This window comes from Lepidochelys kempii, chromosome 7, assembly GCF_965140265.1.
Source record: "Lepidochelys kempii isolate rLepKem1 chromosome 7, rLepKem1.hap2, whole genome shotgun sequence".
Lineage (NCBI taxonomy): Eukaryota > Metazoa > Chordata > Testudines > Cheloniidae > Lepidochelys > Lepidochelys kempii.
This window is the reverse complement of record NC_133262.1, coordinates 113,779,740-113,793,760: the sequence shown is the minus strand read 5'-3', so window position 1 is coordinate 113,793,760 and position 14,021 is coordinate 113,779,740. Positions and strand designations below refer to the sequence as shown.

Genomic DNA, 14,021 nt, shown 5'->3' with positions numbered 1-14,021 from the left:
ATTATTGCTGAGCGAGAGTTACACCCTCTCCTGGAAGCTGCCATGGCAACCACACTTTTGCTGGGGCACTGCCAGCTTCAGGATACTATCTTTTTTCATAATCAGAAGTCTGATCTTTTCAGAATGGACATGTCTCTCATCAGCCTTATAATGCTCTTGGCTAAGAATCCCCCTAACTTTTATGCAATACTGGCTGCTCTCTCAGAAAGGCTTTCTATATCATGCAACTTTGCTTAGTACTTTAGCCTTGACAAAAAAAGGGACTCCAGGATTCTACAGTATTGATCCCAAACACTGCAGCTTATACTGTGGTGTCCTGTGCAATTACCATAGCCTATATTTTATCCAGGAGGAACTGCTAGTTCTCTGAATAAAAACAAATCAAATTCATGCTACTTTTTACTACAGCAAGATGCTACACAGCCAATCTGACTGAGGCATCCAACCATTTCCATGTGTTATTATTAAACTTTTCATTTCCTCATTTTTATGCAAACAAAAAACCTCTTTTAAAAACATGCAGTGTTTTCAGTGTTAACTGATAAGACCAGCTGAGCTAAAAGGCAGCAAAACTTTTAAAGTGATCTCAACCTTTATCACTATACAACAAAACCTACTGAAATAATCAAAGAACAACATATCTATTAAAAACTACTCGACAAGAAAAGTTTGTAGCTCCCACACTACTTCAGTGCACAGTACTAACTAGAAACTTAACTCCATTCAGCATGTAGACATAAAAGTGCATTAGCTATTTTCTCTTTTTCTAAAAAGCAGAATGACACTGAGCCCATGAATAAATCCCTCTGATGCGTGAGGACATGAAAAGTATCTGAATCCATCGCCACTGTCTCTTGTGATTCAAAAATATATTCTGCCACATTACAGAGGCACACAATCTCTCCTCCCCAGCACAATATTCCTATTTCTCAGCCAAAAGTGGCATCTACATCTAGTTTTCACAAGGAGACATATACCTTCTGCTAAGGCTTCTTTAGTCTAGTTCCCAGTCTTCCTTAGTCCGGTGAGCAGTGCACTCCACCTCTCTTCAGATTCAGAGCACTATGAGAAATGCCTTGCAGACACCAAACAGTCCCCAGCTCATGCTCTCACTGAGCCAGCTTTCAGAGCTTCCGATTAGATAAGTGTGTTTCTAACTAAAACACAGCCACCGCCCCTTCACCTCCACTGCTCTTCAATCACTATCCAGCAGACACACCAAAAAGGAGAAAGAACAGATTCTTCTGCCTGTCCATTAGACACAGTCTAGCAGTCGCTGGGGCAGTCCATTGTGAAAAAAAGGAAAAGGGAAGGATATATTAATACTTAGTCCTGCCATTAGTGCAGGGGACTGGACTAGATGACCTGTCGAGGTCCCTTCCAGTCCCATAATTCTATATGCCCCGTGAAGACAGTACCATTCCTTGGTGTTCAAGTGTAATAATATGATGGTAGAACAACTCACCTTCAGAGAGAGGTGTTGGTTTAGACTGAAATCAGAGTCTGTGTGGGTTATTTAACAGTCTTTCCAGGGCTTCTGAGGAGTTTAAAAGGTTTGTGAACTCAACAGCACAGATAAAGTGCACTTTTCTAAGGTCGCACCAGTTTGAGATCATTTAGAAAATGTCCAGAAAGCCACTTTACTCCGAATGTCTTTTAAAAAATTGGCTGCTGGATAGACTTTCCTTTTAACCTCATTGTGGCAGTAGGAGCCACTCTTGTGTGTTACCTTACCCTTGACATAACAGGGACAGTTATTTTACACTGGGATTCTACTCCAGTTGCTCAGCCAAATTCTAACTAAAGTGAGAAGAGTGAGGAAGAGCCCCGCTCAGTCAGGCACATATCCATGTATACTTGTATTTAGGCACATATCCATGTATACTTGTATTAGAGGAATTATTCAACAAAATGTTTTTCAGTGAAAAATGCTGAATTCGACCGAACCAAAACTTTGTGGAAATGTATCTGTTTCGACAAAACCTTTGTCAGGAAGGTATCACAGGTTCAGGGTGGAGCAACAGATGGCGCTATGCCCCCGAATTGCCTGATGGTTAGGCCCCTCACCTCAGATGTGGTAGACCCAGGTTCAAGTCTCTGATCTGAATCAAGCAGATGGAGAGACCATTGCTTGGTCTATAATCAAACAACCCAGGATCCATTCTACCCACCTCCATGATTGAGATGGCCGAATTAGAACAGACGACTGCTGTGTGCCTCTGTTGCTGAAGGTTTCCCAGCAGCCTGTGTCATTTATTTAGTATGCTCACAAAGCCCCATTTACTATAATAGTAATAAACCAAATTGCAAACAAGGTAAATCACAGAATTAACACCACATGCTATCTTCCACCACCCATTTACGCTGCTCTTTGTTGCTTCTTTTCTCTGGGTTTGTATGTTCATTCAGACCACAAGCAATCTGGATCAGGGACTGTGTCTTTTCACACGCCTGAAAAGCACCCATCATATATTTGATGCTCTGGAAATTAAATAGCGATAGATTCCCTCACAAGTTTCCTTTCTTTTTATAAACCCAGAATACCTTAAGAAAACATCAGAGGCAACTAGGATGACCAGATAGCAAGTGTGAAAAATCGGGACGGGGGTGGGGGGTAATAGGAGCCTATATAAGACAAAGGCCCAAATATCGGGACTGTCCCTATAAAAATCAGGACATCTGGTCACCCAAGAGGCAACACTTTAAAACTCCTTATATTCTCAATCTTTCCTTTGCAGCAACAAAATGCTTTGTATGCAAAAGCTGGATTTTTTTCATTTTAAAGCAAGACAAGCTTTGACTTGTCTTATTACTACTACATCGACAGTGCAGAAAGCAAAGGAGTACTTGTGGCACCTTAGAAACTAACTCAAATACATTTGTTAGTCTCTAAGGTGCCACAAGTACTCCTTTTCTTTTTGCGAATACAGACTAACACGGCTGTTACTCTGAAGCACAGAAAGCAATGCGCTTTGTGATATTAAATGGATGACTGCCATGAAAACAGCTCATCCAAACAGCACATGAAAGAGAAAGAAAAACAATGCATGAGTGTTTTTTTTTAAAGTTTCTGAATAGCATTTTCCATTGTTTTTACAGGATACACCTACATCAAAAACCCAAGCACTTATTTGTACTTACTAGGAAATGCCCATCTAGTGTAGAACTTAGATACTTAAGCACTTTTGAAAATGTTGTCCTAAGTGACTTAGGAGCCTAACTTCCATTTTCAAAAGTGACTTAGGCACTTAAGTCTTGTTAATAGTCAATGCACTTAAGTAGATAGATTACTTTACACATGAGACTATTCCCATTTAAATGTTGACAGACTCATAGCCTTAGACAATATTTCTTAAAACATGTCTTATTCTACTACCTCAATAACACTTCATATAAATACCAAGTATATTATTAGTATTATTTATTTGTTAACTGAAGCAAACAATGGTCTTCAGAGGATCCTGTTTGAAACTCAGCTAAGAGGTTCTCCAAAGTCCATGAAATCAATGACCCTAGTTCAATCAGCATATGGAACCAAATACTTGGTTACGTAAATAAGACTCAGCAGAAAATTACTGGAATCATTGACAGCACACGCTTCTATGCTGGGGGTTGCGGCGGGGGCATGAGAGGGAAGGAACACTTTGGAGGAAACTGGTGGGAACCTCTTGCGTGTGAAGAGCTATTCCTTAGTATCATATTCTTCTCTTCAACAAGGACAACAAAAATTCTTTACACAACTCGAGCAGGCATTTCTCTTTACATTTCCAACGTCAGTGCATCTCTAAGCTGCTATCTGTCTAGGTATTTCGAGGTGTAGCATACAATAGATGATGGATTCCTGAATGCCAACTCATTAAATTAAGAGCATATTTCTGTATTAATACACACTGGTGTGCTTCTTGTTAAAATCCGGGGAGACTCAGCATAAACGGCCACATGGACCATAGTTGATAGGAACTTGGCCTTTCAAGCTGAAGTTAGATGAGCCTGTTGTGTCCTTGGCATTTCTCTCTTCAGGTTCATCTGTTAAGGGGCATTGTGCCATAACTTACAAGGTGGCGAACCAGTTTTAACAGCTCGTAGGAGACAAGCAAATATAGATATAAAAAAGGAATAGTATTCAGAATAAATGATGTGATACTTCCAGTGTCAAACAATCACCAAATGGGAAGGGTTGCTTCACCAATAGGGACTAGAGCCATACCCAGCTTTAGCCAGGAGAGATCACATGCCTGCTTTTTCTTTGAGACAGGGGATATTAAGTAAGCTCTGTTATAGAAATAAATGGATAGAGAAACCAGATGGTTCAGGGATTTGTTAACACATATGGAGCCTTTGATCATTACATCACCAGTTCAAATCCTGCTTGTAACAGTAGTGACCAAACGCGCCAGCATGGCACTAGAGTAGGAGTCAGAAGACCCGGGTCTTACTATCAGTTCTGCTTTGTGACCTCAGGCAAGTCACTTCACTTGTGTGTTGCTTAGTTTCCCCTTTTGAAGAACTGAGATAATTACACTTACATCCTTTGTCAAAGGTTTTTTCCATGTACGGATGAAATACATGCACATGGACCCAATTGACTTTAATGGGCTTTGAGAGTTAAGTCTTATTATACGTGGTAGGTTATGCAAAATGAGTTGGGCCACAATCTTGCAAATATCTAAGCGCGTGCTCATGTGAGTAGAGTAACAGAAATGCCTAGGAGTTTGCAGAATCAGGCCTAAGATGTCAAGCTGGCATCTGTCACTGGCTAAGCTTTAAAACACTAAAGTTAAGAAAACTTTAAATTTAGTGGAAAGTCTATGTTTTTTTAAGGATCAATCCAAATTCCTTTCATACCATTATATCCTGATAAGGAAAGCTTTTCATTGGAGCTAACAGAAAATGAACCACTATTTTTGGGAAATAGCTCCTTTCTGATAGCAAAACCCGTGGAGGAACACTGACCTCTGTTGCCTTGACTACAACTCCACATATCCTTAATGTACACTACAATTTATGACTTCTTGTACATGCATTAGACATTGGATATTTATCATTTACAATGTTTATTGTGCAGGCTTCAGCTACCTGCTATTTGTCACAAGCAGTAAAGCTCAGAAGTATAAGCAAAATCTCTCTAGCTCAAACACATTACTTTTTTTCACCTCGCTCCTTTTTAGAGGATTTAGTGATTCAGATGGACAGCCTGGAAAAATGGGGTTCTTCATTTCACCACAGAATCAGGACACCAGCAGCTGTATCACTGCCTCCAACAATACACCTCAATCTCGACCTAAGAGATCAGTGCCAGGGGAAGGCTGGATATATTCAATCTCCCTCATCCATTCAGTACTTGGTCTCTACAGAGAAAGTCAAAGGTGCCTGTTAGTATGAGCGGGGGACGCGGCTTTCTGAAATGTGGTACAAAAGACTCCTTTAATTTTGGGTGTCTCCATTTTTGAGTGCCAGATTTAAGACATCTAGGGCCTGATTTTCAGAGGTGTCGAGTACCCATCAGTCTGACAGTGTGGGCTGCAAGTCCTAGAAGTTTCTAAGCAGCACTCAAAATGGGTGGGCACTTTTAAAAATGTAGGCCCTGGTCACTGATGCCATCAAACTTGTTTAACAAAATGAGTTTTTATGCCATCCTTCTGTGCTCTTCCCATTTTACCGTAACCAGCTGTGAAGGAACAGTTACACTGTATCAAGTGTAACAAGAATTGGCAAAAAATAATGAGCTTTCCAAAGGGACAGCATACTGCCTATTGCTGCCAACTGATTCACTAGTGTGGTATGCATGTGTGATGGATGGTGGGTGACATTTCTCCTCTGCCTTTGCTACTTGCATCTTCAGTGGGATGAAATATAATATTCCTCCCAGATCACAGTATAATATACACCCTCCTTTTACAAAATAAACTGAAAGCTCTGTGGGGATCAATTCACCCACTTTTTGTTTTTAACTGGAAAAGACAAAATACTAGGTGCCTTTTCCCACTGGACAGATCTGGCTAGGCTGTTATGTCACAACCCTCAGTCTAATTGCTCATGCAAATGTGATGCTTTATGGAAAGAACAAGATTTGTATCCAGTCTGCGTCACAGGAAGCAGGAGACAACTCAACAGACTTTGCTCCCCTGAAAAAACCTCCAGGTCTTGCTTTTGCTGGGGGAAAAAAAATGCTGCTAAAGAAAACAGAGGGAAAATACTAATCTCTATTTGAAAAGGCTAAATCTAAATTTAACTATTAAATGGGATCTAGTGAGTAATTCACCCTCTCTAGATGAAGGAGTCATCAACTGCCCCTCTGCTCCAGGTCTATAATATTCTGCAAACCCTGGCACAAGGCTGCTCTAACTTGCACTGGCTGGAACAGCATCCTTTAATAGACACCAGTTTTAAAACAAACAAAAGGAAGTATTTTTTCCCACACAATGCACAGTCAACCTATGGAACTCCTTGCCAGAGGATGTTGTGAAGGCCAAGACTATAACAAGGTTCAAAAAAGAACTAGATAAGTTATGGAGGATAGGTCCATCAATGGCTATTAGCCAGGATGGGCAGGGATGCTGTCCCTAGGCTCTGTTTGCCAGAAGCTGGGAATGGGTGACGGGATGGATCATTTGATTACCTGTTCTATTCATTCCCTCTGGGGCACCTGCCAGTGGCCACTGTTGGCGGACAGAATACTGGGCTAGATGGACCTTTGGTCTGACCCAATATGGCTGTTCTTATGTTCTAGGAACCAATCTGCCAACTAGGGATTGCTGCTTTGGCCCCAGTCCCTGATCACATCTTTTCTGTGTCCCCAAACACTATCTCCCTGCCTGTAACCAGCCATGATACACCTGATGCAGGCAGGGGTTGCGGGGAGGGAAAAGGAGAAGACAGGGACACAGAGCTGTGTGAGCAAAAGCTATGCCCGGTTTATGTCAGCCCATGTTTCCCATAGGCTAGGAGAATTCTTATCAGCACCCCCGAGAACTGATTTAAGGGCATCATCCCCTTTAGAACAATGCTTTTCTAGCAGTGCAAAAGGTCCTTAGCAGCAGCCAAGAATTTAGCCGAATCTTTCTGTTCAGCATCACTAATTAGTGTATCTAAACTGGTCAGTCACTCCATTTGAGTGCCATTGGTTGAGTGTTTTAATGCCCCTCAGTTTCTACAATGAGATTTGAAGAACTTTTTGTGGATTAACCAGGTTAATAAAATATACTGTAATGTGTTTAAGCCAAATCTCCTAATTGCAGACTGTGCATATGCCTCAGTTGGCAAGATATTACTACTTATTGAGTGAAGGTCTCCAGTTAGTCTCTCAGTCTAAGCCTTACTGACAGCAACCAGATATTAAAACTGATTTTAACAGATTAGGAAGGAGGTACAGCATACTTGTTGTTTGATTTTCATGGGCTATATAGGATTTTGATATTCGTTGCATACGAGGGGCTGCAGCTGCCCCCTGCTGTATTGCTACTAGTTATGCTACTGATATATTAGTACTGGATCAATGTCTGTGTCTATGTTGAAGCAAAACTTCCCCGGACTTACCAGAAACAACATGGTAACGGTAAAAAGTATTCAAAAGGTACACAAAACCCCAGCTTGAGTACATATGCTTAATGCTCCCACATATTCAAAAGGTCACTCAAATGGCTCTATATTTTTGCAAGGCTTTATGACTACTTAAGGCTTAGGCTGAATGGAAAATCTCTAACAGTACTTTGTCACACACGGAGCTCTAGAAAATGAAACGTGGTTTGGTGGCCCCAGCTCAACTTCCTCTTTGATTCCTGTTTCAGTTGAAAGTTATTTCCTATTTTCAATAATAAACATGCAGCCAAAGTCACAGTGAGAGAAACCAACCTCAGGAACAAAATTTGCATGGCCTTAGTGCTCTCCATCCTCCACAGCCAGACGCAAACAGAGTGAAAGCCAGGACTTCAACTTGCCCAGGTCGGGTACAGATGGACAGTTGAGGCCTGGCTGTGTTGAGCTTCTTAGCCACCATTTTCAAAGGAATTCATTCACTTATAGCACAGTTTAGCTCAAGCTACTCTGAGGTTCCTTCAGAAAGACAGGTTTCTTCTGAAGGATGATGCATTTTCAAGCCAAGATGATCTGAGCTCAAACTTCCCTTACACTCAGCCACTGCAGTAAAAGCAGCCTTTCTTGAACAATACAGAAGAAAGGGAGCTCATTCTTCCAAACTCTAGTTAGTCTCCAGCATCCTCCCCTATATTACTTTCGTCACAGTGCCATATCTCTTCTCACTAATTATCCAGCTGGGTCTCCAAAAGGATTATGCATATATTAGAAGGGAAGGAGACAAAGAGCCTGACTAATTGAATAAAGAAAAGATTTCATTTTAACAGAAGCAATGACAAGTGCTTGGAGTGCCCAAGCGTCTTCCGGCTCCCTTATGCGACGGCCGCCATCTTGGCCAACGCACCAGCGATTGAACCAGAGGCCTCCAGTGCTAAAAGTTGAACCGTGCTTCAGTTAGAGCTGTAACAGACTCAACCTCTGCCGATCGGGGAAGAGAGATAACAGCACCCTCACCAGTGGGTAACTGCATTCATCTCTGCGGCTGTACGACTCTGTCGACACTATGAACTAGGGCTGCGTTTCCCTGGCTTGTGTACATGTATTCATGCTAGCTCTTACCAAGCTAGAAACAGAAGCGTGGCTGTCGTGGCACAGGCGGTGGCGACATGGCTGACCCAGTTTCAGGTGGGTTTGTACTCAGTACGGCTCAGCTGTGCCTCTGTGGCTGCTACCCATGCCCCTGTGGCTACACTGCTATTTATAGGAGCTCACACTGTAGATGCAGCCTAAAGGGCAGACATTTTGTTACTCATCGGAACTGCATGACCAGGTCCTCGTACACTCTTCCAAAAACACACCACTGGTTGGAATTCTTTGCCCTCTTTCTTGCACCAACTAACTTTGCAAAGTAAAATCAAGCACATTTTCGGGTAATGTGAAATATTAAGCGATGCTGAAGCTAAAGATGAACCCAAGCCATGTACTTCAGATCAGGAACTGAATCCTAATCTAAACCAGTTCTCTCTTTACACAGAATCTAGTCTCCTAAATGGATCCATGGAGTCAGGAATCAATTTTGCCTCTCATATCTAAACAGTAGCATGCCCTGCACTGGAGAGGGTCCTCTGAATTTTTGGTAGAGTTCCACCACCAAGCATCTCTACAATTATATGGAGAGCTCCGTGCCAAAGTATAAGGACCACAACTCTAAGGGCCATCAATCATTGCCAATGAGAGACTAAGATCAATTTTAGCAGAAAGGGGATGTGTCTCTAACAAGAGTCACCCAGATCTGATTGAGGAGCATGCTGAGGACATACTCCCCTTTATATAGTCAATGACTCAGGAGAAGGGATACTTTGTGTGGAAATCCTGGCTTCTGTTTGTGCCTTCTCATACCTAAATTATTTAACTTCCTCAAGAATATTCCTCCCTTTCATGTTCTCAGTATCATGCATATAACCTTATCCCAATCTCCTCTCTTCCAAAAAATAGAAACCTAGTGTTCCTACCCCTCTTCACAGCTGTCAACTAGAAAACATTTATTATCCCCATATGTTTCAAAGTAGCAGCCGTGTTAGTCTGTATCTGCAAAAAGAACAGAAGTACTTGTGGCACCTTAGAGACTAACACATTTATTAGAGCATAACCTATAAATTATTTTATGATATAAACAAATGTATCTCCTTCAGTACTTTTTCTAATCCTCACCCCAGCTACCCAGGATGCTCCAGACGTATACTCAACACCGACTTTGTGCAGTACCATACAAAAAAATCATCTCACTGACATCTCCACAGAAACCAAGGCAATCAGTTCTCCCCTACACATTTCCCAGTGGCTAGAATTTTTCCAAAGCACTTAGCAACAAGCTAACTCTGCTCCCATTGAAGTCAATAGCAAAAATCCCACGGAACAAATTCTTTGTGTACCCTGCAGTCTGGTGAGTAAACCCAGCGATTAAGCAATAGATTATATATTACTTACCTCTAGGACCTTCCCAGTGATGAACTGGTGACACGCTTCACATTTGACCCCAAAGAGAACCTGGTAGTCCTTTTCACAATAAGGAGCACCATCCCTGAAATAAAATATCCAGAAGGTACAAGTTACAATGAAGCTTGTATTCTTCCCTTGTCCCTAGTGGAAATTCCCATTGACAGCAATAGGCGAATGGGGAAGAAACCAAGCTAGCTATTTTGCAGCTCAAATGAATTGGCATTACAGTTAGCACCATTTAGGATCAGCATTTAAATTGCCATCGAGAATAAAGGAGAGACATTCAAGCACAAATGTGCACATTGTGGGACAGATCCTCTGCTGGTGTCAATGGGTGTAAAATCAACTGAGCTATGCCCCTTTACACGAGATGAGGATCCGACCCTTTGTCAACATTCTATCATACACGTGCACGACCCTGCTGCACCTCAATCCATTTCAGTAAATAAATCCTTCGTCATCTTTATAGCGTATAAACAGACACATCTGAGCATCAGTGGCATCATGAAGGTTCAAAAGGGAGGTGGGCAGTGCTATCTTTGTATGACTGAGGAATGAATTAGAAACACCTTGGCCAGTTTAAAGAATTTACACAGTATCAGGCACCACCTTACAAGTTCCTTTGTTTAATTAGTCATAGATGTCAGCCTGCTTATATGTGCGCCCACTAAAACAAGTGATGAAAGGTTTGCATGTATCTAGTGTCCCTATATTTTTTCTCCCCTGCTATAGGTTTGAAAGGGGTCTGGCTAGACTCCCTTCATCTTGCGGCTAAAGCACTCACTCTCTCTGATTTTTCTCCCTTGCCTTGGTATGCTCCTAACTTTCTTCTTCATTAGTTCCTAATCCGGGGAAGGTAAACACAGTGTCAGGTCAATCACATCAGTGTGTCTGGTCTTTGTTCTAGCACAGTGAGAGACGGGCTGTTTCTTTCTTTCTTCTCAAGTTCACAACTTGAAAATAACTGGACAAAATGATGGAAAAGCTGTGCCTTGGAAACACAACAGGGGAGGTCACACAACCCTCTCCTTGACCAGAAAAAGACTTGCAACCGTCCTGCTCATAGTATTTATTTTGCTAACTACTGTTAAATCACTGTTTTTCTTTACTTGCTCCAGCCAGTTTACAGGTAAAAATTTCCCTCGGGTCCCAATTCTGATATTCTGCTCCTACTAGGAGTGAGGATTTCAGTGCACATAGTGATGGGCAACGGGGCATGGACATTTTTTTACGGAGGGGGTCTAGAATTAAAAAAAGAATAGCTGTTCAATGACTAAATTTGTCCACGTTTAATAAAGTGAGAAAAGCTCCATGTGTTCCAAACTCATTGTCTCCTTTATCTATTATTGAGATTCTTAAAATTTTGGGCGAGGGAGTCTATAGTCCACCCCCCAACCCATGGCCTCCATTGTCTACCCCATGAATGATCAGCACGTGCCAACAGACCAGGTTTTCGGAAGTGCAATTTGCCCAACAGATTGGAAAAGCAGAATTTGGCTGCATTATACTTTTGGAAAGTAAGGATGGATTTCATGCCAGGCAACAGAAAAGACATAGGCAGCTGCTTACTTGCTGATGTATTCCCCAGTCAGGACCTTGCCACAGGCCTTGCACTTGAAGCATCCCAGGTGCCATTGCTTATCCAGTGCAAGTAGCGCTTGGCCATTTTTTATCTCTCTCCCACAGCCAGCACAATCTGCAAATAAATAAATATGTACATTCACTGTCAGTGAGTTAGTTTTATTAATCTTCATTAACCTACCTAACGAACACCACTCCTAGGTTAGCTAGAAGGGATCATTACAAAGCAATGCAAGACACCTACATTCCCATAGTGGTCAGCCCCCCCCCCCCCCGCCAGGTCGCAGCCCAGGGAACAAGGAACCGCAGATGCTTTCTCCTTCATAACAAGCATACCTAAGAATAGTACAGAAGGCACTGTCACACCTTTGGTAATGATGATTTGCAGCCAGCCCTGCAGATTTTATTAGGAATTAACAAAATACGCGTTCACTCACAAGAATGTCTTCAAGAGGAGCCACCATTTATTTGTTTTTGCTATCAGCAAAGTCTCTGTTGCTTAAAGAAAGCCACACATAGTAGGCATAGACTGGCTACTTCTAATCTAAAATTAGATCAGTAGTCATTCTCAGGCATTACTTTCCCTCCTCCAGATGGCAGCAAAGCACTAAACGTTAAATGGGTTCTTGGTAGGGAGCAAACTTTCAAAGGTTCAGGAGTGGTAAGAGACACATTTTTACAGCTATCAGAGTAACAGCCGTGTTAGTCTGTATTCGCAAAAAGAAAAGGAGGACTTGTGGCACCTTAGAGACTATCCAATTTATTTGAGCATAAGTTTTCGTGAGCTACAGCTCACTTCATCGGATGCATACTGTGGAAAATACAGAAGACGTTTTTATACACACAGACCATGAAAAAAATGGGTGTTTATCACTACAAAAGGTTTTCTCTCCCCCCCTAGTTCTCTCCTCTAGTTTTTACAGCTAGATAACATAACAAAGGCTTTGGCAATAATTGCAGTATAATAGGACGTATCCACCTCTGTACATAAGGAAAGGAACAACTCCCATAGGCATTCCTTGTGCATAAAAAAGGACTTCAGTTCTATGTTTGGAGTCAACATTGAACACTGATATATTGAGATCCTTTGATGGCAGGAATCAAGCAAAGAGAGCCCCAGGCAACGGCACTCAATGCCCTTTATTTCTGAGATGCCATGGTGTTTCATATCACCTTGTAGATCTCTGGCTCAGGGTTGCCTTTCCACTCCAATTCAAAATAGTCAAAGCTTTCCCTATAAGGGGCACCACAGTGGGCGCTGACATTTAAAGAAAATGACATGCTGGGGCCCAGTGAAGAGTTGCAGACTTCCCCCAGGTGCAATTTTGGTGAAGGAAGGCTCACAAGAGTAAGAATGATAGAGAAACCTGACAAACACAGGGAAAGCTGCAGGGAAGGAAAGAGACCTAAACTATATTGGAGGGTGCTGTGATCTAACTTAACACCTTAAACACCCTGAGCTGAATGTCACATCCTCACAATGACATCAAGCTGTTGAACACGAGTGTCATTAATAGAATAATGAAAACAGTTCAGCCCAATCACTGCAGCTGAAAGAATATCTACCCAATCAGTTAAACTCTTGATCTCTAGGCATCTCAAAAAGGTCATTGATCTTCAGTGTGCAAGCTCAGTAGATAGAGGATGCCTGAGAAATCCCAACCAACTCTCACAGTGGTAGTTTTACCCCAGTGTAAATCCACGCCTGCAATGAGGTTACTCCAGATTTATGCCGGCAAAAGTGAGAGGAGAATCAGGCCCCATGTCACTGAAATGGACTATTAACTTTCTGGATAATAGTCCACACAAAGGAAAACACCAAACAGATGCTGGACACTGTTACCATCCAGAAGGTGAGTGAGAGAGAGGTGGGCAGGGGAGTTTGGGACTGCTGTAAGATTCTTACATGGTAACGCGTATGTCTGAGCATCCTGATGTTGTGTTGCAAAGACATGCAACATCAAGATGACTTTGCCCCAGAGGACAAAGTGTAAGGAGTGGAACCAGGAGAAGACACCACGGGAATGACAAACTGATGGCCAGTAACTGTTCCCTCCAATTCTCTATGCCATTTATCTGCCACCCCATAAACCTGAATCAGCTTCCTCGAGCTTTAATGTACAAATGCTACTCATTTATCACCCCTTATTTTTAACCAGCAGTTCTAGCTTTTTCATCCTTCCGGAGGCTGGATAAAGCAAAACTCTCAGATTGTATTGTTCCTATCCTAGCACTGCACTAGACTTGCAGTAAGTTTTTATTATTAATATTATTATCATCATCATCAGTATAAGAAGAAGAAAATCCATTCTGCCCAATTAAGCAGAATGCTGAGATGTTGTGACCACAGTGAAGACAATAGGCATTACAGGTGCTTGGCAGTGCTCAGGTTCAGGCCCCTTCAGATT

At 42.0% G+C, this 14,021-nt stretch overlaps 1 protein-coding gene across 14 annotated transcripts in view; it reads right to left on the bottom strand.

Annotated features, from left to right (window-relative positions):
- ABLIM1 (actin binding LIM protein 1) overlaps positions 1 to 14,021 on the bottom strand; it is a 314,726-nt gene that overhangs the window by 105,867 nt on the left and 194,838 nt on the right. For all 14 annotated transcript variants that reach the window (XR_012160071.1, XM_073354282.1, XM_073354291.1 and 11 more), the window contains exons 5-6: positions 11,602 to 11,728; positions 10,021 to 10,114 (exon numbers count right to left, since the gene is read on the bottom strand). Coding sequence is in view for 13 of the 14 variants with exons in the window: in XM_073354282.1 (XP_073210383.1) it covers positions 10,021 to 10,114; positions 11,602 to 11,728 (221 nt within the window). In the remaining variant the exon portion in view is untranslated. The remainder of the gene's footprint in view (positions 1 to 10,020; positions 10,115 to 11,601; positions 11,729 to 14,021) is intronic.